This window comes from Lentinus tigrinus, assembly GCF_003813185.1.
Source record: "Lentinus tigrinus ALCF2SS1-7 unplaced genomic scaffold L226scaffold_24, whole genome shotgun sequence".
NCBI classification, from domain to species: domain Eukaryota; kingdom Fungi; phylum Basidiomycota; class Agaricomycetes; order Polyporales; family Polyporaceae; genus Lentinus; species Lentinus tigrinus.
In genome coordinates this window covers 396238-423203 of record NW_027137933.1, presented here as the reverse complement: position 1 = coordinate 423203, position 26966 = coordinate 396238, and the positions used below count along the sequence as shown (strand labels likewise).

At 57.3% G+C, this 26966-nt stretch overlaps 10 protein-coding genes and 2 non-coding genes across 12 annotated transcripts; 7 read left to right on the top strand and 5 right to left on the bottom strand.

The window, feature by feature from the left end:
* Positions 1-410: 410 nt before the first annotated feature.
* On the bottom strand, positions 411-2499 carry L226DRAFT_561964 (uncharacterized protein; the record flags this gene model as incomplete). The annotated part of the gene is made up of 8 exons (XM_067683476.1): positions 411-771; positions 855-1026; positions 1097-1282; positions 1344-1366; positions 1401-1484; positions 1532-1765; positions 2099-2201; positions 2428-2499. 7 exons carry the CDS (start codon positions 2497-2499, stop codon positions 877-879), a joined length of 852 nt encoding a protein of 283 aa, XP_067532884.1. The 3' UTR covers positions 411-771; positions 855-876.
* Positions 2500-2676: 177 nt separating this feature from the next.
* Positions 2677-3408, top strand: L226DRAFT_159343 (uncharacterized protein). The gene is made up of 2 exons (XM_067672516.1): positions 2677-3263; positions 3327-3408. The coding sequence occupies exon 1, from the start codon at positions 2877-2879 to the stop codon at positions 3189-3191; it is 315 nt and encodes a 104-aa protein (XP_067532883.1). The 5' UTR covers positions 2677-2876; the 3' UTR covers positions 3192-3263; positions 3327-3408.
* Positions 3409-4204: 796 nt separating this feature from the next.
* L226DRAFT_524868 (uncharacterized protein) lies at positions 4205-5242 on the top strand (the record flags this gene model as incomplete). Its single annotated transcript, XM_067678919.1, has 1 exon — positions 4205-5242. One exon carries the CDS (start codon positions 4205-4207, stop codon positions 5240-5242), a length of 1038 nt encoding a protein of 345 aa, XP_067532882.1.
* A 219-nt stretch (positions 5243-5461) lies between these two features.
* On the top strand, positions 5462-5534 carry L226DRAFT_t188. Its single transcript has one exon. It is a non-coding gene; the product is annotated as a tRNA-Thr (tRNA).
* Positions 5535-8421: 2887 nt separating this feature from the next.
* L226DRAFT_537412 (HET-domain-containing protein) lies at positions 8422-9944 on the bottom strand. Its single transcript, XM_067681321.1, has 3 exons — positions 9872-9944; positions 8528-9490; positions 8422-8465 (listed from the first exon to the last, which is right to left on the bottom strand). The coding sequence occupies exons 2-3, from the start codon at positions 9485-9487 to the stop codon at positions 8430-8432; spliced, it is 996 nt and encodes a 331-aa protein (XP_067532881.1). The 5' UTR covers positions 9488-9490; positions 9872-9944; the 3' UTR covers positions 8422-8429.
* A 222-nt stretch (positions 9945-10166) lies between these two features.
* Positions 10167-13505, top strand: L226DRAFT_573353 (ARM repeat-containing protein; the record flags this gene model as incomplete). The annotated part of the gene is made up of 10 exons (XM_067684839.1): positions 10167-10214; positions 11268-11742; positions 11805-11867; positions 11925-11949; positions 12007-12075; positions 12137-12368; positions 12411-12516; positions 12605-12676; positions 12732-12970; positions 13056-13505. The coding sequence occupies 10 exons, from the start codon at positions 10167-10169 to the stop codon at positions 13503-13505; spliced, it is 1779 nt and encodes a 592-aa protein (XP_067532880.1).
* A 480-nt stretch (positions 13506-13985) lies between these two features.
* Positions 13986-16681, bottom strand: L226DRAFT_490578 (uncharacterized protein; the record flags this gene model as incomplete). Its single annotated transcript, XM_067677323.1, has 11 exons — positions 13986-14168; positions 14237-14404; positions 14464-14526; positions 14583-14822; positions 14893-15255; positions 15312-15647; positions 15718-15758; positions 15806-15979; positions 16031-16435; positions 16489-16553; positions 16602-16681. Coding segments are annotated over 11 exons (2118 nt in total), but the record flags the coding sequence as incomplete, so codon positions are not given.
* Positions 16682-17156: 475 nt separating this feature from the next.
* On the bottom strand, positions 17157-18257 carry L226DRAFT_547039 (uncharacterized protein; the record flags this gene model as incomplete). The annotated part of the gene is made up of 3 exons (XM_067682466.1): positions 17157-17681; positions 17736-18023; positions 18084-18257. The coding sequence occupies 3 exons, from the start codon at positions 18255-18257 to the stop codon at positions 17157-17159; spliced, it is 987 nt and encodes a 328-aa protein (XP_067532878.1).
* Positions 18258-20029: 1772 nt separating this feature from the next.
* Positions 20030-21851, top strand: L226DRAFT_573350 (uncharacterized protein; the record flags this gene model as incomplete). The annotated part of the gene is made up of 5 exons (XM_067684838.1): positions 20030-20083; positions 20684-20945; positions 21008-21288; positions 21585-21660; positions 21712-21851. The coding sequence occupies 5 exons, from the start codon at positions 20030-20032 to the stop codon at positions 21849-21851; spliced, it is 813 nt and encodes a 270-aa protein (XP_067532877.1).
* Positions 21852-22025: 174 nt separating this feature from the next.
* Positions 22026-22438, top strand: L226DRAFT_573349 (uncharacterized protein; the record flags this gene model as incomplete). The annotated part of the gene is made up of 2 exons (XM_067684837.1): positions 22026-22319; positions 22367-22438. 2 exons carry the CDS (start codon positions 22026-22028, stop codon positions 22436-22438), a joined length of 366 nt encoding a protein of 121 aa, XP_067532876.1.
* Positions 22439-23174: 736 nt separating this feature from the next.
* On the top strand, positions 23175-23272 carry L226DRAFT_t189. The gene has a single exon. It is a non-coding gene; the product is annotated as a tRNA-Asn (tRNA).
* Positions 23273-24058: 786 nt separating this feature from the next.
* L226DRAFT_615005 (uncharacterized protein) lies at positions 24059-25762 on the bottom strand. Its single transcript, XM_067686713.1, has 6 exons — positions 25285-25762; positions 25013-25156; positions 24810-24954; positions 24659-24718; positions 24188-24607; positions 24059-24115 (listed from the first exon to the last, which is right to left on the bottom strand). Exons 1-5 carry the CDS (start codon positions 25501-25503, stop codon positions 24273-24275), a joined length of 903 nt encoding a protein of 300 aa, XP_067532875.1. The 5' UTR covers positions 25504-25762; the 3' UTR covers positions 24059-24115; positions 24188-24272.
* Between the last annotated feature and the right edge of the window lie 1204 nt (positions 25763-26966).

The following is a 26966-nucleotide window of genomic DNA, read 5'->3' as shown; positions in this document are numbered from 1 at the left end:
GGGAAGACGAGAGCCTGAGTGAGTCTTCTCACTGGTTCACGGTACGTCGACACGACATAGTCACAGCGATCGGATGAGCAGTGTGTCTGCTGACCTCCGGGATAGCCTGTTCAGTTGCAGGCCGTGTCTTCCGGATCCCAAGGGCGGACGCTGGTAGAGGCACGTAGTCTGAGAGCAGGATCGGATCCGCTGGGGCCCCGTTGGACCTCGATGAGAGAAGGGTGGAATGCAGGGGAGAGAGAGAGAGAGAATGATATGCGAGGAAGGGGAGAAGGCGAACGAGCCTCCAAGCGAGCACGAGGGACAAATTGGTGAGACCCCTCCATCTATGTCTGTAGCAAGAGCAATCGGAGCTTCGTAGCAGTTACAAGTCAAGAACTAGTAGTAGTAGGCGAACAGATGCCGGCGATGCCCTCTTCGTACCAATCACTAGGCGGTAACAGAGACCCGCGCGAACTACAACGTTCTCCTGAGCGCACGACTCAACTCGTACGCCGCCTTCGGTTGAGTCATGTCCGCAATGGTACTGTCCGTATCCCTGTACAATTCGCCGAGATATCCCGCCGCCCCGGACATGTGCGCAATCCTCGCGCACGCCGCGTGCAGCGCGATGATGCGCGGGTCCGGGGCGGGGATTGTCTTGTTGTTGCCATTGACAGAGAGGCTTCAGAAGACGACTTGAGGATTGACTGCTGTCGCATGAAGGAGACCCTCGAGACCCTCGGTGTGAGAGACATCGTATGTATCCGGTATGACCTGACGTTGTGCATCCTGCGGTCGGTCACAAGTCACAACCCAATAGAATAGTAGCGGAATCAGTCTCGACCCGCAAGGCAACCGCAATAGCGGCGTACCGTTGCTGGCGTCAACCATATGTCACGACGATCGAACAACTTGTGCGGACCTACCGACGCTATGAACGCGTTCTTGGGATTGTGGAGGCACCAAGTCTTGACCGAGCACATCGCGAGCGTCGAACCCTCCAAAGTGCTCCACCATCGCTCCTGCCGTCCTCGCCCACTGGAACTACCGATAAAACAAGTTGGATGAGCAAATAGACCGTAGACATCTCGCATTACGCGTACATGATTCGCACCTTGGGCTGATGGGCGGGGGTAATTCCATGCCAGACTCGGATATCTTCGGAAAGCGGCTGGCTGATTGTATGCGCGATGTTGGTGGGAGCTGCTTTCGTCGGCGGGCCGACGTTGGCAGCTATGCTGTAACAATCCATGTCAACGATTCCGGTGAAGAAACAACGATGGTCGTCGCGAAGCAATACCTGTCATACCAGCATGAGGCGTACCTAAGTTAGAGATGAAGGATAAGAGAATTGTACTCACCAGCGCCCGCAGGTCAGATGGCACTGCTCGACCCGGATGGCTCGAGAAGATGCGGACTTTTTTGTGCAGCAGCTTCCAAGTCAGGTAATCGAGGAGTGAATGCCGGAGTGACAGCAGGCGTAGGGCCCGTAGGGTTATAGACTGTGAATGTTTGAGAGAGTCAAGAGGGTAGACTGACTCGGACGTACAGACGCGGATGAGCCCAAAAACATAGAGGTACGCGAGCACGGCCAGCTCCGGCTGAGCGCAGGCAAGGATATCGCGCGTGAGGGCGTAGCGGCCAGTGTCGTTCGGAGCGTAACGCAGGCCGTGGCCAAGCACTCTTGCAGCAATGATAGGAGGCATGGACTCTGGCAGGATCTCCGAGTCCGAGTCCTCGAAGGGAGGATCGTGTATGGGGTCGTTTGAGGAGTCGTTCCAGGCTGTACAACGATCGAGTTGCTGACAACGTTCATAAGCGGTATGATTTTTGCCGCCTCGTGGATACAGATTTGCGGGTAAGGGTTGGCCGTGAGATGACAATTTGCCCGCTAGCGACATGATATGAGGGTGAGAGGATGGTGGGCAAAAGAGACAACACAGGAGAAGCCAAGGTCAATCGTCGTCGAGACTGAAAGTTATGAATCCATGAGCGCGTAGGCCTCCGCAGAAGAGGGTTAAACTCTAGGCGCCCCTGGCGCTACCGTAGCTTGAATAGCGCCCGGCGGAATATGTCGGAGTGTGGTAGCCGAATGCGGCTTCTTGTACTTACTCACTGGCCACGACCACGTCCCCGCCCACCGATCCTCGCCGCACTGTAAGGTAGTGTAACCTCTGTTCAGTCTCTTGGAAGAGGTCGACAAATTGCTGCTCCTCTTCCTGCTCTCGATCGCCCCGAGAGATTATCCGTCGGTGAGACATAGCAACCGTGCGCGGAGTGCGTATGCTAGCTCAGTACTCAGTGTCCTTCTTGCCGCGCGCAAGGCGATGGAATGCTGCGAGGGATGGGATGCGACACCTCTCTGGCGCTGCAGGGTACTTGGACAAGATTTACCTTCACCGGGACGACGAAGACCTCGAAGACCTCGCATCGGATGGGACTCACCTCTGCACCGTCGCGGTCCTTGGCGATCTCCTGGGGCGTCTGGTCCCTCCCGTCTAAGAGCTTGTCAAGCATGCCGGTAGCTTCGTTGTACTTGTGACTGTCTATGCTGCACTCCGACTGGAGGCCACGTCAGTGCCGTCGCGTTCCTCGCCTGCGTCTCTCACCGGCACCTCGCACAGTGTAAGTCTCCTCCGTATACCATTACGCCCCTCCAGCTCATGCACACGCACACGCACCCCAGCGCGCCATATTCCGCACACTCTCATTCACACACGACAATGGCCGACAAGATCTACGCGCCGACGGGCTCAGACTCGGGCCCCCTCGCAAAAGGTGCGACTCAGGCACCAGCCCTAAGGCGATCATCAAGAATGTCGACATGAGCGAGCAGATGCAGCAGGAGGTTGTCGACGTCGCATCCATGATCCGCCGCACTCTAAAAGTACAATATGGAGAAGGACATCGCTGCTCAGATTAGAAAGGAGTTCGACAAACGCTATAGCCCCCCCCCCCCCCCCCCCCCCCCCCCCCCCCCCCCTGGCATGACATCGTTCGTCGGCAAGAACTGTGGCTCTCACGTTACCCATGGTTCGTCGACACTCTCCCCGGACTCTTGGCTTGCTCGGAAGACTTGGACGCGTGTCGTCCTTGCCTGCCACACGCCGCTCGCGCGCGTTGCTGACGCGCTCGATAGAAATGAAGCACTTCATCAACTCCTACACGCCCTTGCCATCCTCATTATGGGCTTCCCTCGCGTACACTGACCGGGAGAAGAGGAAAGGAGGATAGAGTACACGCACGGATGGGCTGGGGTGGAGATCGACTGTTCAGTATGGGTACGTGCTACTCTCCCCCTCCTCCCCGTCCCGTTTCCGCACTGAAGGCTCCCCTCCGCGTAGTTCGGATATCGGACGACGGTCGATATCTGGATCCTGCCTGGCACGCAGCTGTCCTTCACGGACGGGGGAGAGCCGCGTGCACGCACTAGTGGTCCTGCGCGCTCGAGGCTGGTCGTCGCACTTGCGAAGATTCACTGTTCACTGGTCAGGTCACCTCTCGTATCAACTAGCACGCGGTCTCACTGCTCATCCCGCCTCCACATTCGCAACAGTAGCTATGACTCGTAACTTAGCTCTGGGATCTCCTCAAGAATGAGTGCTGCTCGGTCGGGACTTACTGCACAACATACTGCAAAAATTTGCCTGGACCCCCGTCTTCCTAGCTAGGGACGGATGATAAGGCACTCACACGCACCGCATGGGTTTGCAAAGCCTTACGGAGCCTGCGCTGTGTATCCTCTGGCGGTCGCTACCGAGGCTCCTCGCTCTCTTTCAAGTGTTGCCGACATTCGGCAAAGTTCCGACTAAGGCGCGATATGTGGGGCTCGACTCTTGTCTTTTTCACTATAATCCTCGCTCACGCATCTCTGGAGCAGGTTCTCGCAGGAAGGATTGCGTCTGAACACGGGCAACGGTTTCTGGGATACGCACACCGCGTGCGGGAGCTTCGGTACGACAGCTCAGACGACGGCCTCGTCTTGAAATCGGCCGCCTTCGTACATGGCGTGGACTAATTGCACTACAAGCGTTGTCGTGTCCTTGCATGGATCCGGACACTGTTCTACATATTCGCGGACCTTCAACGAACCTTGCTACTATCCCTCCTATTCCCGGCCCTCGAGAGCCTCGAGCTTTACTGCATCAACGTCTCCGAGACGGGCGCGTGGTCCGATGACACACAGGGAACCTCTCTGGACCTTCTCCTTGGTGCGGCATGCATGAGCTGTCCTTCCTTGGGGGAGCTCAAGTTACGTTTCCTCAGGTCCTCGCTCCCCCTTCAGACGGTGGCGGCCGGACTGAAGAACCTGAGAACGCTCGAACTCCCCGATTCGGTCGGAATAGCCGACGAAGGGGCTCTCCAGGCTCTGGCTGCGCTGCCACAGCTCTACGCTCTGCACGATCTCCACCTGAAGCTCCCCTCCAGACGCACAACCCCAACGCTCTCTGTGTCCGGTTTCCGCTCTTTGAAGGAGCTATCCGTCGTGGGCGACGCCAGCAACGTGTCACGGTTCCTCCCGTGCGTCATGTCTGCACTCGACAAATTCGAGATCATGTCCTTCGGGTTGCTCTCCCCTTGGCTGCCAGCTTACCCGGCCATCTCTTCCAACCTCCTATACGTCCGGGAGCTCGTCATCCGGCATGCCCCACGGCGTCCGAGTGCGCGCCGGGGAGAGGAGGACGTCTCCGAGATCGAGCTTGTGGAGCTCCTGCAGCCTCTGCTACAGCTCCGCAACGTGGAGTCATTTTGCCTCGCGCTGCGCACTGTCGGGCTCGTGGGTGACGACGACATGTTCGAGACCGTCGCGCAGGCATGGCCACGGCTCACACTGTTCTGGTTGGACGCCGAACCCTTCCTGTCCACGCCGACCTTCCTGACGCTATCAGCCTTCGCGATGCATTGTCCCTCCCTCCGCACGCTCGTTCTCCCGCACGTCGACCACGCAGCCCTGCAGTTCATCATGTATGGATTCAAGGCCGAGAAGCCACAGACCGCCCTTCGAAGGCTCTCCTTCTGCCTGGCAGGGGGCCTGCGCGTTGATGATGCACGCTCGGCGGCAAAGCTCGTGGTGGGCATATTCCCAATGCTCGATGTGCTCGCCTCTGCAGTGCTTCCGCAACGCGTGCACATGTTTTCAGACGAGTCGCAGGCGGATCCAACTGCACAGCTGAAGGAAGCACACCGACAAGATGGGGCCATCTTGTGGGCGATGGTTCTCGAGGAGGTCCAGAAGCTTCAACTTGGCGAGACTCCATAGTCGGATCTGGTAACATTTTGTATCGTCTTGTCTGTGTACTTACTGTCGGCTTCTTGGATCGCGGAAGTCGTGCCATTCACATGTGCTACTGGACATGTTTCTGTATAAATCCATTCCTACGTTCATCGCTCGTCACTCAGCCCCGCTGGAGGCTCGGATTAAGTCGGACATAATAACCCACTAAGCGATATATAACATATTAAAGCTATGAGTCATAACTCCCGTTTAGCTCAGTTGGTAGAGCGCGTCACTAGTAATGACGAGGTCAGTCGTTCGAGTCGGCTAATGGGAAATGTGTGATTGACTACGCTCCATTTTAATGCGTGGCATTTTATGTACGAGTGACCTCCTCTTTGGGGCAAGGTGAGTCTCATACTGTGACTCGATGCACGCCTCAGGGATGCAGAACCGTACGGTACTCGCTTAACGAAACCAGCTAAGTCGGGAAAGTCACCCAACTTCCAAGCCCCGCACATAGTAGTTACGACGAACTGAAGTATGCTCAAGTTCAACAGATCAAGGTGACCATGTCGATCCGCTACCTGAGCGAGCGGGACAGGTGGGCGCGAAATGAGATGTCGACTGTATCCTGCGCCAGGGTGAGCGCGGGGGGGTGGTCGGGATTGGGTGCCGGACGGGTGGTTGGCACAGGGGCAGACGCGGGGGACAGGACGCGCGGGCGAGTGGTCGGGCGGACGGGTGGTGGGGCGAACGGGCAGCGGACTCGGACGAATGTGCTCGAGCGGCTACCATCAGATGAGTGGGCAGGCTGACGGGCAGCAGCAGAGTCGATGCGCGGATGCTCGTGAGGTGGCTCTCGAGCCGACTGACAGACGGACAGGACTGAAGCAGTCACTAGTGTTGGCCGTGGCATCCAGATGCAGTTACCCGAGCGAGTCGAGTCGGAGGAGACGGGCGGGCTGGGTGTTCTGCTGGACGAGCCGGCGGCGGCATTACAACCTTGCAGAGATTGTGTTAGAGTAGCGTCTGGGTGTGCTAGAGACAGCTGGTGTATATATGCATCGTGAACAGGCGGATGCAACCCGTCCGTCCGTCGCGCCCTTTTCCGCATGTCCTGTCAGCCTCTGAATCCTGGACCTGCACGCCCGGACGCACGCACGCTCGCACATCGTCCCAGTCGCGCACGGAACTCCTCTTATGTGACCGGGATTAACCAGAAGAGCGCGTTGCGGACATCAGCAGTGGCCGCAAGTGTCCGACTTCTCCGAGTATGAGGGCAAGGACTGGTAAAGACTGGAAGGGACTGTAAGGGACTGGTCGACGAATTGTTGTGGGCTTGCGCACCTCCATGATCCGCCTCGCTGGGGCCTGCTCCCCATGTCCGTGGCCAGATCCAGAGCCGACATTGTTAGAGTCCATCGCGACGATATCCGCGTCGGCGGACGTGCGCGCGACCTCTCAAGCATCAACGAGACGCAGCCAGGTGAGTGGGACATGCAGACGAGGAGATGTGCTTGAGCGAGAAAAACAGTAGTCGGGAAGAAGACGTGCGTGAACAGGCCAGCGGGCGGAACAGGGAGACGGAGCAAGGGCAGACGAGTGGACGGCCAAACGGGCGGATGGCAGACGGGAGGAGGGGTGAACGAGCTTGAGTCGAACTCTGGACATGCCGCAGACGGGCGGAAGATGGATAGGCCTGGCAGACGTGCGGACAGAGGGTCAAATACGCAGACATACCTCGGTGTGCGGGAGTTCGTGAGAAGTTAACACGGACACGGTTCAGATTGAAAGCTTGAAGCTTGAAGGCCAAAGACGTTACTCGTGTACATGCAGAGTGAGTTGCAATGGCCGAAGCGCAGAGGCGTCGTCGCGGCTCTAGAGCTCAGCGGCAAGTGAGATTGGTTATTTACATACCGCTGCGCAAGGGAAGGGAGGTACATGCTGTATGCGCAGCAAGTCACATCGAAGCAGCCAAAGCGGTATGTGCAGGAGCAGGTCATCACGACGCTCGCGATCGTCGCGGATGCGAGCGAGGCGACGTTCGCCAAGGTGCGTTTCCCGGTGTGTGCTCAGGATGGGAATCGGGATGGTGATGCGGACGCGTGCGGCGGGCGGCACAGCACTATGCGTCGATCATGCCGCTGCTGCTCAACGTCAATTTCCGTGAATGCGATGGAGTGTGCGGGTCTCATTGGTGCGTTTGGGTTCGGAACTGCGGGTGTTGTCCATGTGCTTATCGCATTGCAGCGATTGCGGACAGCGCGTCCACTTGGCGGCGACGCGTCGAGCTGTACCTCATTGGAACGGCGTGTCGCACGAGTGGCACGGTGCAGTACGCAACGGGCCTCATCAGTCATTCGCATCATAAGAGGCGTCGAGGACAAGTGTCCCGCGAGGGTTGATAGGACACGGCGTGAACGAGAGCGTCACCGCGGGTGCGCGGGGTGCCAATGGAAGCCGGAACACATCCACGGCAAACGTCTTCCGGGCGTCCGCCCACTGGGAGACATGGTCCCGGAGACAGTCGTGTTGCGAAGTGTGGGGGCGTTCCGCGATGTGCTGGATGAAGGAGGCCATTGAGATTCTGTGTGACATCGCGACTACCGTCGCCCACACGGAACTCGAAGGAGTCGCGGAGGAGCAGCCGTGTCCTCCGCCGCCTGCAGGACACTCCCCAAGTCTGATAACGATGGCGCGCGTCTCACGGTATTGACCGTGAATAAAAGTGTACGATGTCGAGACCGTACAGTGCTGCGTCGTGGGTCGGACGCCCGACCACTCTCGCAGACAGGGAGGCTACTCGGTGGTGCGCACCTCGACCTGGCTTCCACCAAACTCGTGCAAGAAACGCTGGGCGTGAGCTTGATCGAAGCGGAACGGTGTATTGCAGATGAATTGCACAGGATCAGCCGGGATGAAGGGTGCGCGGGAATCCAGCGAGAGCTGGCCAGGGACCTGCAGCGGGGGAGGTCGGTACCTGATGAGGACGGACTGCCAAGATGCAGGTGCGCTCTGTTCGATGATCCTGGCAATACGTTCTGGGGAAACGATATACGAAGGGTAACGCGGTGAAGAACCCACATGGACATTTCGAGTCGGGTCCAACTCGAGACGAAGAAAGTAACGCGACCACGTATCGGCGGTGGCCCAAGATAGGTCTGCATAGATTCGCTTCGGGTTGTCAACTATGATGATCGGGATATGTGCCAGAATTCCACGGGGTGTGTCATCGAATGTCATAAGGTCTACGCTCTGGGCCTGTCTACGTATGCTATTGATCAGTGCCAACATAACTTCACGAAGCGGCGTAACTTATTGACTGACCGCACATCGCAATGGACATTGCGCACTTTGAGAAGGGATGTAGACAATTTCCGCGCTGTCAACAAAGACAGAAGGGTTCGGGGCGAGGAGGCAAGTAGAAAGCAGATAATCTCGATTTGGATCAGATCCATAGCCCAACAAACGCCATGCAAAGAGTGTCGTGTCGTCCGACTGCTTCATGATCTCTTCCTGCAGTCGTCGGAATGCGTTCCTCCCCTCCCCGTAGAGCGTTGGCATGTGGATATTGAAAAGCCCGAGAAGACAATACGCCTCATCCTCCAGTCGCGTCGTCTTCCGCCGTCCAAACCAGGACATGCGCTGCGCAATGCTGTAGTCGGTGTGACTGGCTTCGAGTCGCAGCACGCGCTCTGGAATGTGGGTTGTAAAGTTCACCCACCAGGCGAAGTCGGCTCTGGATCCAAGGACGGTCCAGGAACTAGAAAGGAAGAGGAAGAAACGCGGGGCGATGAGCTCTTGCAGCGTCCAACCCCGAGTAAACCAGACGCTGCTACAGATGGTCATGGGGGATGGATGCATTCGCTGATCCTCGAGTAAAAACTCCGGTGTGCGCACCGGGTTGCCATCCTCAGGAATAGGTGCGCGAGAGGGGATATCCCGCAAGTATCCATAACAGATGAGGGCGAGGGAGTAGTAGCGGAACATCAAATTGATCGCCTCCGAGAGCTCCGCGCTGCTCGTCTTGTCGATGCAGCATGTATCGATCCAGACCCACTTGTACCCGTGGCTCTCGGCGAGCTCGCAGCACTGCCTGATCTTCTCGCATACGACGTCGCGGGGGTTCGTGCCGTCCTTAGCGCAGGCATCCTGAATCTGCCGGACGTCCTGAAACGACTGCTCCTCCTTGTCCCAGACGTGCGAGAGCGCTGCAAAGCCGTCCTTGATGTCCTCGGGATCGGCGAAGAAGTGGAGCTCTGCGCGATTGGTGCTGAGGACCCACATATTCTATACAGAGGTCACGGTGAGACCCGATGCACGACTGCGAGGGAAAATACCCGAAGGACGAGGACACAGAGGGACACGGCGTGTGTGTTGCGCGTGTAGTCGCACAATAGGACACTGAGGCGAGTGAGGGGTAAGATGGCAGGAGTCAAGAGTAGGTTGGCACGAGACGATAAAAGGGTTATCGTAACGATGCGGTGCTAAACGCCCCAAGGCGATGCTCGTCCACAATTGTAACTTCTGCCACACGGGAGAGCTTGACAAGGAGGCGGTTCTCGTAATCACGGCCCATCCTTGTCACCGCAGGACAGCATGATGAACTCCTCAAGGACCACCCGCCAGGTTTTCGTGCTGGGTGCGACCATGATGAGCAGGCTCACATACCTCGTGAAGTGCTCGCTGCTGGGCCTCATAGCTCCGTTCTGCCTAAAAGTGACAACTCTTGAGCCTGACTCCCTTAGACTCGAGTATATGTCGGAAGTTGCTGGCGTTGGATATGTTAACTGCATCAGTCTACAACGTTCGCAACACGACATAGAGCAACATACTTTGCGTGCTCGCTCGCATCCTCGCCTCCGTCGCGGATGTCTGCATAGTTGGAGAGGAAGAGGCGCCGCGCGGCCGCGCATTTCGCGCCCTCGCGCTTCACCCGGACGGCACCTCTTACTCGCTCACCACCATGTCTGACAGTGACTATGTCCGTGCGTGCTACTACTACATCCGCCATGTACGCTCTGGCTGAGGCTCTCTCATATCGAGGACAAGCTGTGAGATCGGTACCAACGAGGACGATCTCCCCTTGCAGGCATCGACGTCTTCGAGTATGCATCTGGCTCACCTATGTAAGTCTGTGTAATGTTTCAAACATTGCTGAGAGCTAACGACGTGTGCATACATTTCTCAATGGCCCTCTGGAACGACACTAGCTTCAGGACGCCTCCCACCGCCTCCTCGATACCGCCAGTTCTATTTGAGGTGGATGCCTGCCATCCGTCTAGGTGGGGGAATGCACGGCACGAGAAGGATAGAGGAGATAACGCGGAGAGATACGGCAACCAGTAAGTTCCTCTCACAATGGTATAAGTACTATTCGCCCCCATCCCCGAGTCCGCGGTCGGCCGCAGGAGTGCTCAGACCCTGTGGGAGCAGGACGTCGTGTGGACTACACACGTTATTCGATGAGTCCGTCCTGTTCTCTCATCTCAAAAGTTGACCTCTCTATGTCTTGGTTTGCGTTTCCGGTGCTCCCTCGGCTGGTCCTCTCACGCCCATCATTGCTCATTCGCACTTGCTCTGCCCCACTCTAGCGCACCTCGATCGCTTTCGCAGACAGTCTTCGGGAGCTACGCGCAACCTGCCACGACATCAGGTCAGATGTCTCTCTAGCTGGGCCGCCTGCTCGGACTGACACCTGCCCTCGTGTCATAGTCGTCACCGTCGTCGCTCACCATGGAACTGGGCGCACATACAGTACACGTACGGTCTCCTCACCTGCGTGCTAGACGCGCCTTGAAGCTCTCTGCATCCCTCTGGTAGACGAGTCTTCTTCATCAACCCAGCCACTCTGAGCCACCTCTCACCACCTGCCCCCCGGCCGTGTCCTCCGGAAGCTCCCCGCTGCACCTACTTTGGCGATCGACCTCCGTCTGTTCAGAATGCGTCCCTCTGAGTTTCAGGTACCACAGACCAGTTTGGGCCTCTCAAGGAGAATAGAGCCGGGACTGCTTCTGGGGGGAGGGGGGCACCGCGCGCTCTCTATCCTCCACGCCTGTTGCCTCAGCAACTCTCTCATCCCGCTGCCTTCACTTGCTCTCTGCTCGTTTTGGACGTTCCCATCAGTGGCGCAAAGCACGAACATCCGACGGGCGAGGACGACGAAGTGCGGAAGACCGCGCTGGAGTTCATGACCACCCTCAGCGAGAGCAAGCCCGGGATGCTGAGGAGCGAACCAGCATGGGTGGAGATCGTCGTGCGTGGTTGCTTGGAGGGCATGGGCGAGATCCCAGAGGACGACACCGAGGCGTGGTTAGAGGCGGACCCGGCAGAAGACCCGACGGACGACTCGTACCCGCACACGTACGAGCACTCGCTCGACCGCATCGCGTGCGCGCTCGGCGGGCAGGCTGTCCTCCCGCCTGCGTTCACGTTCATCCCCGCTATGCTCGCAAGCCACGACTGGCGGCTGCGGTATGCGGGGCTCATGGCGATCGCGTCGATCGCGGAGGGCACGAGCAAGGTCATGCAGGGCGAACTCAGTAAGTCGTCGAGTGCGTCGGCCCCGCCTCGTTGTACGGCACGTCGCTCACCTCTCCTGCAGCCTCGTCATACCCGCGTTCAGCGACCCACATCCGCGCGTGCGGTACGCTGCGTGCCAGTGCATGTAGGTCTCCACTGTGGACGTCTTCTGCACGCGCTCATCTGACGTCTGTGTTCACAGTGGACAGCTCTGCACAGATCTCGAGGTACGAATCGACTTCTGAAGATAGCCTCTGAGCTCGGCTGACGGCCTGTGCAGGAAGTCGTACAGGAAAAGTTCCACGGCCGATCTTTGCGGCGCTCATACCCGCGCTCGAGGCTCCAGAAGCCCGGTGCGTCAGACGTCTCTCTCCTTCCTGCGTCTCTCTCCCTGGCTGACCGACGATGTTGCAGAGTGCACGCACACGCGGCGGCGGCGCTGATCAACTTCTGCGAGGGCGTGGAGCGCGACACGCTGATCCCGTACCTGGACTCGATCGTCGAGCAGCTGCTGAAGCTGCTGAACCCGGCGGCGACGGACGCGTCGAAGCAGCCGAAGCGGTATGTGCAGGAGCAGGTCATCACGACGCTCGCGATGGTTGTGGATGCGAGCGAGGCGACGTTCGTCAAGCTGTGTTCTTTCCTCGTGTGCGAACGATGGGCAGAGGATGCTGACGCTGCGAGGTAGCGCTATGCGTCGATCATGCCGTTGTTGCTGAACGTTATGCAGAACGCCAATGGACCGGAGTATAGAAAGCTGCGCGTGAAGGCGATGGAGTGCGCGGGTCTCATCGGTACGCGTCTCTTTTCGGTACGCGTCTCTTTTCGGTACGCGTCTCTTTTCGCGAGGTGCTTCTTGTCCGTATGCTCATCGCACTACAGCCATTGCGGTTGGCCGTGACGTCTTCCGGCCCGACTCAAGAACATTCGTTGAGCTGCTCATGCGGATAGAAAGTACGTCGCGCGTCAATGTGTAATGCTGTATGTCTGACCTCCCATTCGCCTGCAGATAGCCCTGCTGATCCGAACGACACGATGCTTAGTCACTTCCTCATCGCGACTTGGGCGAAGGTCTGCCAGGCTCTCGGCGAGGAGTTCGAGCCATACCTGCCCGTGGTCATGCCCCGCTCCTCTGCGTCGCGAGCTCGAAAGCCGACATCTCGATATGAGACAAAGTGCCAGGCGTTCGAGATGCTGCTTATCCACGCATCGACGCTCAATGCGCGTTTCGGGCCACACGTCGCTCAAGTGCTGGAGCTCGCGCTGCCCGGCCTGCACCCGTCGACGTTCTCCTCGTCGTCTCTCGAGCTGACACGACTTTTGCGCAGTGCAGGCTCATCCCCGTCCTCTTCCTTCCCGCACGAGCGGCACGCTCACCCAGCAGATGGTCACCACGACGTTCTCGCAGATCATCAACTGCATCAGGACCGAGTCCGACGCGTCCTTCCTCGCGTCGCTCTTTAAGTGCTTCCTCCACAGCATGCTCGTCATCGGCGGCCCGCAGGCATTCGCCCCCGAGCTGCACGCCGGGCTGCTCGAGGTGACGAAGCGCCAGCTGCAGTCGCTCGCGGACAAGCGCAAGGCGCGCGCGGCGCACCTTGCGGAGGACAAGGAGGAGGCCATGCTCGTGGAGGAGATGGAAGACTTTGCGCTTGAGGAGATGGCGAAGGTCCTCCGGACGCTGGATCCGAACCATCCGCTGCTGATCGCGGTGTCGAGCGTGCGCGAGCTCGGGCTGCATCTGTCGGAGTGGGATGGCGAGGATGAAGGCACGGCGAGCTAGGGGCCGGGTGTGGACGCAGACGCGGACGCGGGTGGAGATGTGTCAGTGATGTGCGGAGGATGACGAGGAGGGCGAGGGGAAGGGAGAAGGCTCGGAGCGAGACAGAAGAGATACATAATAATTTGTTGCTGTGTACTGTGCTATGCTTTCGCGGTCGCCCATTTGTACGTTCGTGTTCGGTTAGCTCGTGTTCGGTGTACCGGTTTCGTAGTAGAGAAGTGGATACTGATACCAGAGATATGTGGTACAAGAGGAACGACGCGTTCAGCAAAGCTATGAACGGCTTCCCGATTTGCAGGATCATGAGTTTCGAAGAAGCCTCGCCTGAGAATGTAGTATACCATACAGTTGAGGGCATATGAGCATAGACAAATCAAGTACACAATCCGTCGCGGGAGGTAAAATATCGTACACGATAGAGGATCGAAGGACGAGGAGCATATGACTCGTCGACTATGATTACACGAACAATTTCGTCTTCCGCCCGTATACTGGGTTCTTCTTGGTGGCGTTATCCATCTCTTCAGCAACCTCTCGGACCTGCGACGCCTCTACACGATGAACGATTTCTTCCATCCTGGAGGAGCGCGGCAGAATATTTCCGAGCGACTTCTCCACCTGCCGGATGCGGTTCTCTATGTCCCGTTCGTTCTCGTGCATCCTCTGTGATATAGAGCGTCAGAATATACTTTGTGCACAGTCCAATAGTTACAATTGTTGCGTTGACGTACCTCGGACACAAGTTTCACGATCTTCTCGCTCGCCTCCTTCGCCCAGTCCTGGATTTTCTGGCCTGCGTCTGCGACTTCCTGCGGATTATTTGATCCGACAAGCTTGCCCATGCCGAGGAGCATGTTTACGCCAGGGTGGACGTTGCCGTCATACAGAGTGACGTACATCTAAAAGTATTTAGGGTGAGCGAATAACCCTTATCAAGGAAGTCCCGTGCGAGGCTCACACCACTGATGTTCTCGACGACTCGGCTGATCTTTGCTGTAGAAAGAGCGTGGTTGTAGATTGCCTAGCAATACGATTGAGCATAAGAAGATGCATGACGAAGAGCGACTTGACGGTTACCTGGCGAGCCCATGCGTCCAAGGATACGCCCCCGCCGACCCTGCGGGATTCCTTTCCCGGCTCGGACTCGATTGCTGTCGCGTCCTTGACGATTTGGATGAACTGGTCCGCGGTCTCTCTGAGCGTGATGGACACGAGGTTGTTGACAGCATCGAAGAAGTGAACAAGGTTGTTCAAGTACTTCTTCAGCTCGCACAGGAAATCGATCGCTTTGAGCAGTATCTCCATGATCGCCTCCCACTGTGACGTTAGACGAAGGCAGCGGTGAGCATCTCAGAAGGAGCATTTCTGAATTTGCACGAGCACTCACATTCTGCTTTCGCACGTCGAGCCCGGCTATCTGAGCCAAGATGTTCCCAAGTTGACCACTGACCTCCATGAGCTTGTCCGAGGCGGCTCTGCAGTTCTCCCTGCTCGCGTTGAGCTGCGCTTGCATGACGTTCAAATTGTACTGAGCACTGCGGACTGCAAGCTGCGCGCTGCTTCCGGTCATGGAAGCATAGTCGGGGTGTGGGATGAATGCGTTCGAGCGCATCTGGGAATTACCGAGCTTCATGTCTGCTTCAACTGCGAACGCGAGCACATCTTCTCGCCATGCGGAGACTTGAGCCGAGAGCTGGGCGATATCGCTTCGAATTCCTGGGGGAACCATCGATTGCAACCTTCGCGCGAACTGGCATTCAACGTAGTTGTGAGTACGATGTACTAGTGTTGTGAGTGTGTACGAACCTCCTCGCCTTTCTTGGACAGATTCAGTGCCCGGGATGTGGCTGTTTTAGCATGCTTGTGGTCGCGCTCGATGCTCTGGTGGATCTGCTCGAGCCCGACGCGCACTGCAATACTACCATCCTCCCCACTAGATTTGATAGCGCTCCAGTCCGGGGAGCCATTCTTCCCTGCTGTCAGAAGGGTATCCAGCCGTTCCGCGTAGAGGCGTAGACGAGATCCCTTCTGATATCCCGGATCACGGGCATCTGACGCATTAACGGAGGGTTCAGAGTGGGCAGTAGTGCCGATGGGGCTCGAAGACGGTGCAGAGGACCTCGAGAAGAGGCTTAGGAAACACTGTCGATAATCAAGGGTCAGTGACAGGGATCCCGGGTTTCAAGAGGGCGTGCGATAGGAAAGAGCGTACTTGAGCTACATCGGCAAATCCAAGGAGAGCAATTTTCCCGGCTATTCGGCGTCAGCATGCTGAGAGACCAAAGATGTAGTTAACGTACGACTAGGCATGGAGTTGGCTGCCTTGTTGAATTGATGCTGGACATTGGCGAAGTCGTCCCGAGCCCCTTTCAGCGCCTCAGCACTGATCTGCTTCATGTCCTCTACTGCACTCTTCTCTTGCTCAAGCCACTTCTTGCGTACGTTGGCCTCGAGAACGCGATCTTCGTTATCCCCTTCCAGGTGGTCAGAAATGCGAGTACATGCAAGCATAGGAAAGTAGGCACCTTGAGTAGCCGTACACGACTCGTGGATTTCCATCGTCAGCTCCAACAACTGACTGAATACTTGATCGGTCTCCTTGGCCTTTTCGAGGCACGCCTGCACTGTCTTGCTGAGAGAAGCGATTTGGTTGGGAAGATGACGCTCGATCGCCAGCTCGTTTTGGCGCGGGGTGTTTTCCTCGTGTCCAACGAGAAGCTGGACGATGTTGTTGACGCCTGGTCGAACAGCGGCACAACGTTTGTTGATCTCGTCGAAGTTGACGAAGGACTGATTGAGTGCGAGGCACCCCGAGTTGACGAGCTGCATGATCGTTGCGCGAAAACTGTCCGGGTAGCGAACGTGTTTGAACCCCGTGGCCGGTTTCACCAGCTTGAAGTCAGTTGCCGTCGCTAAGAGCGTGAGTTGTCCTAGGGATAACTCATGAACAAGCAGGATCACGAGAGAGTGCTTAATGGCTAACCCAAGACGGAGACGGCCATAGGAGCTGGTACGAGAACATCAGCACTAGGAAAGGCATACGAAACCCTTTATATTCTTCAGTCAAACATTTACACGTATTCGAGTGGTACTCACCTAAGCGCAGAGTCTCGCACTTCGTCTGCTCCGGACTGGGTCTCTGCTAGCATGTCGTCGAATGCCTGAGCTGAAGCCATACTCTCTGCAGATTGTAGGAACGTCGGGGCTGTGGAGAGTTGACGGGGTTTAAAGGGCATGTCGAGGCCCAGGGCTGGTACTAAGTTCAATAAGAAGTGTGACATTGTGGTCCAGACTAGTCTTGTCCCCATCCGTTCTTTCCGCTCGTGCCTCGCTCCGGAACGTCTGGTGCATTTGGGGCTCAAATTCTTTCTGGTGCGAAATTTCAAGGTTTGTCCAGCGTTCTGATTGGCTCCTCCCTCCAACACCTCCTCCTGCCAAGCGTTAGCGAAGGGTTTGAGCGCAGGTGAGAGAGCTGTGAACGTCTGGAGCCGGGACTAGGTCCAGACCAGTATTAGGTTCAGCAGCCAGACCACATAAACCTCGTTGGATATGCATGTACGTGAACATGAGCCAAGCGGACACAGTATGTACTGCCGAAGAGAACACTCCATGTGAGACGTGATTGCGACGCGAAGCAACATAGTCCCTGAGCTACACCACGATGTGGCGGCGCCGGCGTCGTATAGCAGCCACGCGCCTGTCCAAGGCTCCGAACGCAGCATCGTCCAGCTGGGCGAGTGGCCCCTCGAACATCGCATTGGTTCCGAGAGCATCAATGACGCCTTGTATACCCGACACAACGTTGCGCATCGACAACATGGTCGAGATCGACTTCGAGCTGCTCAACGCCGCATTGACTGTGTAGAGGCAGTCATTGATGCGCGTGGACAGCTCCGCGAGGTCTCTGCGTGTGACCTCCAGCCTCTGCTTCTCCGCTGACAGGCACTCGGCACGTTGCTTCAGTTCGGAAATAGTAGCACCGAGGCGAACAGTTTCGGTGTGCTCGCGGGCAAGGGACTCGCGCTGGGACTGTAGTTGAGAGTGGGACTCCGCAAGCTGAGAATTGATGGTAGATATGGCGGCTTTGCGGTTGTCCACGGCTTCCTGCAAAGCAAGGATATCGATAGATGCAAGAGCAAAGGAAAGGATGGGTGCGAAGAAGAAGGTTATAATGGCCTATAGTGTCATTTGCATTCAGTACTGTGAAGGTGAGAAAGACACAAGACTTACGCCGGCGCGAACGATGTTCCGAGCCGCCCTCTCATTTTCCAGCTTGTCTTCAGCTTTCCACAACGCCTGTTGAGCGGAAGATAGGCTCTCTTCTCCATGGCGGATAGTCTCTTCAAGAACATGGATGCGGTCCCGAGTTTCTCGGGTACGTGCGTCGGCCTCTCCAAGGCTAGCGGTCGTGTCTCCGATAGACCTTTCGACCTGGCCAGCCTCGCTGAGGTTCTGAGAGATGGAATCGCCCGTCTCCTGCAGCCAATTGGACGTGGTAAGTGATGCGGCCTGGAGGCTCTGGTAGACAAAGTGTCAGGAACGATGAGGCTAAAGTCGGGAGGGGATGAAGGTGCATGCCTGAACAATGCTCTCACTTGACGCAAAGAATTGTTCGACAATGTCTTGAGAGTAATTGATGTCCAGTATGTCGCTGGAGAGCGGGTGGTCCCTCTGTAGCACGAGGAAAACCGCATTGATTGCCTCGACAGAGTGTTGTACGTCGGTAACAATAGAGGGCCTGTAGTCTGCCATCATAATAGGAGGGTCTTGGGAAAAGACGAGGAATGGGAGTTTCGGCGAATTGAGCAGAGGTGACCCATATATAGCTGGCCAAGACACGGATACACACGTATGGTGATCTTCTATGTCAGATCGGGATGGAAGCTCACCGTGCACAATGCGGGTGACCGTATCCGCAGCGCGAGGAGTATAGCTTGACAGAACCTCAACACGTTCACCACGAAATGAAGATCGAGCCTGCACCTGACGATGAGGGGGAGACTGGAGATGTGTGCAACGAGGCTCGAGTGACCGAGTGGTGTAGTTGAGGTAGCGAGGCCGCTATCGAAGGCTTCAGACCGAAGATCACTGCGGAAAGTAGGAACAATTGCTTCTGTGAACGCAGAACTTTCGTCCCCACTGCCGACAACCACTTCGACACTTCGACCTACGAGTGTCTGAGCACGGTTCGTGGTACGCGATGACAGTATCGCGAGGAAAGGCGCCGTGGTTGCAGCTGAAACATTACAAATAGGTCCAGAGGAGCGTACAGGTAATGTCTCTAAAAAAGCGGGCAATGGTATGCTAGAGTGGGACGGGGTAATTGTCAATGTTCAGCGATGGATGCGATAGGACCCACCGAGAGAGTACGTACGCGAGATGAGGACGGAAACGGAGAGCATGATGCAGAGGGTAGCTTTGGCTCGTCATCCGACGGATAATCATCCCACTTTCGAAAGAACTGAGCACGGGGCATCCACATTTTGCTTGGCTATGTAGATAGTTGATTATGGACCTGGACCAAGGGTGATGGTGTTCGAGAGGGACTTACTCCACGCATCGCGTATTCCTCGAATCCGTCCTCTTCCTCTCCTGTATCCTTCTCTATGCATCGTCCATCTGAACGGAGACTTCACGGCACCGCGCACGGTTCACGTTGACCTCGATGGACATAGCTTGGACATGGAAAGAACGGTGTGTCTAGCCCGAGGGATGGCGTCCCAGATAGCAATCAAGTACTGTGTGCGCATGTTGTCAGCTTTTGACAAAGTTCAATAAATTATACAGCCTCACATCGGCGAAGCTGAACAGGTTGTTCGAAGATGCCGACGCCAAGTGCGACGGGATATTGTCCTTGTTCGGGGTGGGCACCGATCTCACGCCATTTGTTCTCAAGGTTAGAGTCCAGTCAGCTTGAGCCAGAGCGTGTATAACGACGGTAATGATGGTAAAGACAGACAGAGTCAGACATGGTGGTGAGTGAGCGGAAGATGAAGCGAAGCGCGAAGGCAGCATCCGAGTCGCACCCGCAAACGCCCGTGACTGTGCAGCATGTGCTTGCTCGTCACCTCGAACGGCGAAGAGACTACTCTGGACGTCGAGCTCGATGTCGCCAGCGCAGCGCCGAGTAGTATCGTATGTGATTCATCCACCTCCCGACCCGCAGCTTCCTCCTCGCGGCATCCCTCGCCGCTGCACACCGTCACTCCTCCGTCCGCGACGCCTCGGTGGTAACAGCATTCTCGACATCGACTGGGGATCTCATGTCTTTCTCTCGACACGTCGACGCAGCTCGTCGGCCGCGCCTCGCCCGAAAGGATCTTGTACGCCGGCGGTCGCAAAGCGCGATGGACTCGCTAGCTCCTGGGACTTGGGCATCCCCGCGAAGCGTTGCGCGCAGCGATACGGAGAGACTGTGTAGAGTTTGCGGCGCTGGGAAGACATGAAGACCTGGGCAGACAACATCATCGAGGAGGAGGAGGGTCACAGGCAAGGCGCGGCGCAAGATACCCCGAGACAGCGCGATGCCCTACGAGGAGCAGTGGGAGATGGACATGAACGCTTGTCGTGCTCTCAAGGTACGTCTCATCCACCACATGTCTCTGCGATTCTGCACAATCAGTTCCTGCGCCGGAGAACGTCCGAGCAACATTGTACATCGTCCTCCGGCTCTTGGCGTAATCATCCGCACGTATCCACCGAGGCGTTCCTCTCCCAGATCTACGTTGCGTTGCATGTTCAATTACCACGACCTTGTTCGTGCTGAGTCGAGATGAGAGGATACGGTGTGAGCATATGAACGAGGACGCTCCTCGACTCTGCCTGATGTGATCCAGTCCATGACTCGCACACATCGGAGCACCCTATCCTGTATGTTGATGTATCAGTATTGTGTCGTTTCCATCCGGACTGTCGTGTCTCTGTGAGCTTACCGGTTCTCTTCCCCAGTCTCAACCACCAACGACGCCGTCTGCCAAGCCGTCCAGATGCACCTCGACTGGATCAACGATATATCAATCAAACCCGTGCGTGCATCCGTTCTCTACTGGTGTGCATGGCTAATAGGACGTTCTAGTCGTATCAGCTTCATCCGACGGTAGACCAAAGGCTTGGTGTGCAAGGTCGAAGTGGAGAGCTGCGCAGACGTATCCGAGGGCGAGTGTGTGGTTCTCTGCTAGGACTCTGGACCAGACGTAGCAGGCACCTTTGGTTCAGAAAGTATGAACAACATCGTCGCTATGGACAGCAAGATCCTCTGGACGGTTTCGGAAAGCCCTAGCATCAAGCGCTGTCAGGTTCGGGCACGGCGAACTGTACGAGCCGCCGCGCTCAGTGCAGAGGGTACCTCTGATAGTCCAGTCTCATCTCCGCCCCCCATCGAGTCTGCACGGGACTACTACATGCAGCGGAAGCCCGACTCGCTCGACCTCTCTGGCTCCCGTGCGAAGTCGCCAATGCGGTCAACGTCTGTCATCCGGGAAGGGAGCACTCTAACATCCCAGGCGCATCGCATCTCACTCACGTCATGACTGGCACCGCCATTGCTGACCTTGAGATCGGCCCTGGCCTCGAGGGCGAGCAGACCTGGTACGGTATCCCCCTCGAGAGCTCCGTCCGCCGGACATCGCCCAAGCACGCCAGATTCGGCGAGATGCTCGCTGCAGACGCGACATCGTACTCGACCGCTTCGCGGAGCCTCACACGGAGCAATACGATCCACTCGTACACGCGCCCCGAAGAGAGCATGATTGTCCAGGCGACCCCGCGGTCACGGGCTGTGTATGTATGACGTGAGGAGGTCGCTGCCGACGCGATCCCCCCTGCGGCTGCAATCGGACACGAACTCGTCTTCTGTGTGCTGCCGAACGACCGCACGCATGCGCTCACTGTCGAGAGGTCGCCATGAGACGTTGTCCGTGCAGTATGCTTCGGTCGGTTCCCGTGCAAGGAGATTGCAGCAGCGCGCTTCTGTGGGAGTGTCCAGGGCCTGAGTGGGGTGGGTGGGAGTGCGGACGATAGGAGGACGGAGAAGTGGTCGTCGATACGAAGACAGGTGTCCTGACTGTGCATCTGAATAAGAAGTGCCTCGAGGCGTTGATCTACACGGACGAGGCTGGGTACGGTCCAGAGAGGCAGTTCAGTGAGGAAGTACGATGTGAGTGAGGCTTTGCATGCCGCTTCGCTTGTTACTGATGTCCTATGCTAGTGAACATCAGCGTTTGGGTCCTGCGAAGGCTCTTCTATGGCTTCATTCGCGAAGAACAGCGCCAAGCCGCTCGTCGCGCCCACGACCGCGAGCACAATGGACACTACTCGTCCTCGCCACACCGTCCCCAAGCGCGGTAGTGTGCCAACATGCATCGACATCAACGTTGCCAGCTCGACTCCAAATCCTCGACACTGCTCCTCGTCAGGCGTCTCTGCGCGCCGCGCGACCCCGCAGCGCAACCATCATCTTATCTCCCAACATGCTTCCTGCAGTGACCAGTCTCCCCTTCGATCTCTCGCACCTCGCTCATGATGCCCATGATCCCGCTACACGGTGGCCTCCGCGACTCCGCTTTGTCTCTCATCCCTCTGTCATCGAGCACCACAGAAGCGACACCTCTGCCTCGTGGAAGCAGAGAGGTGCACAAGGCTGAGATGCTATCTGGCCCGCCTTCGGGCACGTCCACGAGCGACCACTTCTCCCTGCGCACGAGGCGATCGTTGGTCTCGGCTTCAACTGCACCCACGCCAGACGACTTCTCGGGATGGGGAGGCAAGCCGGCTGCGCTCTCGACACCCGCCCCGGAGACGCCGAGTACGCCCAGCGTAGGCAGTCTCATGGGTCGACTCAAGGCATTCAGCAAGAGCACTAGACGAGCAGCAAGTATGAGGCCAAGGACTGGCAGGGACTGGCCGACGAATTGTGGGCTTGCGCACCTCCATGATCGGTCTCGCTGGGCCTGCTCTCCATGTCCGCGGCCAGATTAGACATTGACAGAGTCCTTCGCGACGGTGTCCGCGTCGGCACACATGCGCGCGACCTCTGGAGCAGCAAAGAGGTGATTGGTCCGGACGGGCGGACAAGGAGATGCGCTTGAGCGAGCAAAAGAGTAGTCAGCAGGACGTACTTGAGTAGGCCAGCAAGTGGACAGGGAGACGGGGAGAGGAAAAGATGGGCAGGTGAGTAGACGGGAAAAAAGGCAGACGTGCAGATGTGCAGATGGAAGGAGGGGTGAACGAGCTTGAGTCGGACATGCAGCAGACGGACAGAAGATGGATGCGGACGGACGGACGGACGGACGGACGGACGGATGCGCAGACTTCCCTCGTTGTGCGAGAGTCCGTGACAGGCTCACGAATGGGCATAGTTCGACTGCTCTCCATGCTACTGGAGCTTGAAGGCTTGAAGGCCAAAGACATTGGTGTACGTGCAGCGGAGTTGCAGTGGCCGGAGCGCGGAGTGTCGTCGCGGAGCGATACTTACGTGGATGTATGTCGCGCTGCGGTAGCGTCCGGGTTTGTCTGCGCAACGGAGAGGGAACTTACTGTACTGGAGATGGGATGAAGAGAAAGGCGGCGAGACGAGAGAATCGAGAGCGGCGAGTTGGACTCGGATTGCCTACATACCGCTGGCAAGCAAGGAGGGAGATACATGTTATGTATAAATGCCTATTCTACGTGTGCCCCGTGGCTGAGTTGGTTACAGCGTCCGACTGTTACACCAGGTTCGCAGGTCTACTTCAATCGGAAGGTCGTGAGTTCGAGCCTCACCGGGGCAGCTATGAACCTATCAGCCGTGCTTTTGCCATCAGGTCTGCCCCAAGTTACAGTTTTCCTCCGTGGACACGCACGCGTTCGGGTTCGCAAAGCCTTGGCAAGTTCAGCCATACAGAGCAGCGTCTCTTCCCTGGGTCCAGGCTATTTCCTAGCTTTCACCCGCTCTTTGGGTCTATTACATGAAACGCGAGACCCGGGCATACAGCGATAGCGCGACATGCGCAGAAGAAGAGGGTCGTTCAACACTCTACGCGACAGCGACAGCGACTCGGATGAGTGAGAGCATCAGGCTGCGAAGCGTTAGTACAGCGCTGGTTGCTTGGCCCATGATCCTCGACCGTCGACCGCGTCAACTCACTTCGCTCAGCCCAGCCCGACCTTCTCCGGATCTGCTTGTGGGACGGATGGATGAGGATAGCAGGCTGAGGGATGGCCGCGTTCGACTCGACTCGAGACTCGGTCACTCGGACATATGTGCTCGAGTACAACGGATAGCGCGACATCGGCTCGGGTTCAGCGAGAACGTTCAAAGCAAAAGCTTTTGTTGGGTCACGGGTGCTTCATCCGTGCGGTGCCATCCCGGTCGGCGTTGCAAACGCGCAAACTTACAGCCCGGAAATAGGTATACCGTATTACTCACCTCCGAGGAGAGACTTGGCCATTTTCTGGGCCACATGGTATGGAACGAACGAGGTGGACCGTGGATTGGGCCTTGGGGAGCAATGGAATGGCCGGCGAGACGAGAGGTTGCAGCCCCGGGCGACGAGTGCGGCGTTGCAGCTGGTGATACGGTGAGCAGAGAGGTATTATTCTAAGCAAGTCGGGTATGCTATGTACACGGACACCTAGAGGCACAAAGCACAGAAGAGGAGGTCAGTGCACAACGCAACAAAGACATAGCGCAAAACTTTGCTCACGTCAAGTGCATAGAGTCCCAGTCGTCATCCAGGTTTTACTCAGACCCATCGAGCACGGACGGGTGACCAACCATGCCCCTCATACCTACGACGGCTTCCCGCTCTTCTCAACCCGCACCCGCGCCTGCTCCAGCGCTCTATACATGCCCGCCGCGAAGCTCGTGCTCTCCTCGAAGTCGCCGAGCTCGGCCTGGAGTGCCTGCTGGAGCTCTGGCACCGCGTTTCTCGTCAAGAGGAGCCCGCCCGTGTCCGTGTCCGTGTCCGAGTTTGAGTGTGCTTGTGAGTCGGGGCGTGCGTGTGCTTCCGAGCGCGAGGCTGCGGGGGCGTACTTGGCGTAGATGGCGTCGAGCTGCGGGCTCGGGGCGGGCTGGATCGCGCCGCGCTTCAGGAGCGCGTCGAGGTACGAGGATGCGGAGTATGCTGTTGAGTGTAAATATAGACACATGTACGCACAAGGAGCGAGGGACGTACCGCGGTAGTGCGACCATGCGCGCCACGCGCAGAAGAAGAACGGGAAGTTCGGGATGATTGCTGCAGGTGGAGACCGGTGCGTCAGCGTGCTTCGCGTTGCCGTGCGAATAGCGAGGTGCAGAAGGAAGACCGAAAAGAGAGCGAGACGTACGGATGAGCTTGAGCGGGAAGGTGAGCGGGGTGACCGCGAGCCAGGTGTAGAGGCCTTTCCTGTGGCGGGGCCCGCGCGAAGAGAGGAGCGTGTGCAGGTGCTCGATGGGAGAGTCGAGTGCGGAGGGCGGGTAGAGTAACTTGGTCTGGTGTGCGCGTAGGGGAGTTCAGGCTGCGTCGACGCGGAGTTGGGAAAGCACGTACCGTTGGGGTGTCGTGAGGTTTTGTGCGGGTGCGGGGGATGATGCTCGAGAGCTTGGGACCGAGGGAGGGATCGAGCGAGCGGAGGGCGAGCTCTTCGAAGTCGAGGCGGTCTGCTATGCGTTCCCCATAGAGGAATGCTCTCCGCTGCAGAACGCATCCGTCAGTGAAAATCAATACGCAAAAACAAGCGCGAAAACTAAAGACCGACATAGTGGGCGAAGACGGATGCAGCGGAGGGGGGCCGGGAAACCAAGACTTGGAGTAGTACTCACCTTCCATGACCCCTCATCGGCCTTCCCAAACCCAGCCCACACATCCAACGCCTTCGCAACAGCGCGGTTCGTCAGCGAGTCAGCGTTCTTGCCCCCTTCTGCTGGGGGATTGACGAAGTGGTAGTACGTGAAGTGGTGCGGGGCGCGGGTGAGCGGGAGGGCGATGATGCGCAGGGAACGCGGGACGCGTAGAGCGACGGTGGCTGCCGCGCTGGTCATCGCGCGACCACGTCAGGGGATGGTTGTAGTGTTGTGATGGTGGATAGACTCGAGGGAGGGGAATATTGAATGGTGGTAGTGCTTACAGTAGCCGTGTTTGTGGACGCGCGGCGCGGCGGCATGGGTCATGGCCTTCGAGCTGGACGCGTGTTGGCCTCTCTCAGGATTCCGGGCTTCCATTTCAGAGCTGCAGGGCTTATGATTGCTAAGAGTGACCTTGGGTCGCAATCAAGACAAGGAGAGCCGGTCAGCGAGTAGTGAGTATAGCGTACCGAGCGGGCCCCCAAGCCTCAAGAGCTCATCCTCAAGAATACGACGCAGTTACCCACTGAAAGTCGATATCATCGCAACGTTGGAGATATATGCTACGTAAGTCCTTGAGCAGTAGAATCTTAAGGACGGTTGGGATGTTGCGAGTCTGTCAGGGTCCACGCGATTGATAGGGTAGTGGAAGAGTAAGACAAATCTGAGCACATGCGCTAGACGCCTCCTCCCGCTTGAACCGCAACGTCCACTTAAAGTTAAACCACAATTTTGTGAGTCTGGCTGCCGGCTCACTAGCCTGCTCATCGTTGTGCACCTCTGACAAGTATTTCTGCCTAGGTATGTCCGGTATTCGCAAGGCCCTAGTGCCAGGTCACATCTCGCCGCTCGCGCGATCGGCGTGCGCACTGTCCAAAGCTCGAATACATGTCTCATTCAAGATGTCTTCGACCCCAACTGAACGCCGACAGGGTGATTCCAGAGGCTGACGTTTAGGTAGCAAGTCGAGCAGAGATGCGTATCGCACTTGACTCGGTTGAAGAACAGGTCATGTTGTACGAACTTCAAGGGGAGGGCACAGGAACGTACTCATACTTGCATAGATTCATCTTCAACCGCCATCAAGCATAATATCAGCGGCATCCATGGCTACTCGGACCTCAGTGCACCCTATGCCTCTGCTCCGACAGGCGAGATAGGAGTTTACTGTCAGGACCTCTACCCCGTCGTGAAACTGCTGCACGAGGTCCGTTGCCGCGCAACAACGTCGGCTTCCTACTGACTAATGACTATCTACTAGTGGTAGTACCGCCAGTACAGCACGTTTATCAAGGCGGTCTCTGGAGAACGCAACAGACGGTAGGGTTATCCGAAGTCGCTTCCCTGCGCAACCCTTCACCCCGAGATCCTGTCCTCCCTGTCCTCCCTCCCATCCGTCTCGATCGACGCTGGCGAACGTGAGCACCAACCCGTGCCGGCCCTCAGGCTGCCAGGCCGCGAATCAGGGTATCTCTGGTGGTGTTCGCTCAGACGTTATTCCTCTCGTGAACGTCATCGATGATGTCGCGCGCACCCCGCATATCTGGGGTTCGCAAGACCGAGACTGCGCGATTGAGCGGGGAAGAGGGCGAGGTCGAGGCGACGACGCGGATCGGATTCCCGAGGTGGTAGGCTGACGATAGCGTAGACAGAGGACGCGC

Coding starts and splice junctions, on each gene's coding strand:
- L226DRAFT_537412 (XM_067681321.1), bottom strand. CDS start 9,487: ATGTGGGTCCTCAGCACCAATCGCGCAGAGCTCCACTTCTTCGCCGAT. Junction 8,466..8,527: donor AATGTCCATTGCGATGTGCG/GTCAGTCAATAA, acceptor TAGCATACGTAG/ACAGGCCCAGAGCGTAGACC.
- L226DRAFT_615005 (XM_067686713.1), bottom strand. CDS start 25,503: ATGACCAGCGCGGCAGCCACCGTCGCTCTACGCGTCCCGCGTTCCCTG. Junction 25,157..25,284: donor CCGATGAGGGGTCATGGAAG/GTGAGTACTACT, acceptor TGCGTTCTGCAG/CGGAGAGCATTCCTCTATGG. Junction 24,608..24,658: donor CGCATGGTCGCACTACCGCG/GTACGTCCCTCG, acceptor TACACTCAACAG/CATACTCCGCATCCTCGTAC.
- L226DRAFT_159343 (XM_067672516.1), top strand. CDS start 2,877: ATGGAGAAGGACATCGCTGCTCAGATTAGAAAGGAGTTCGACAAACGC.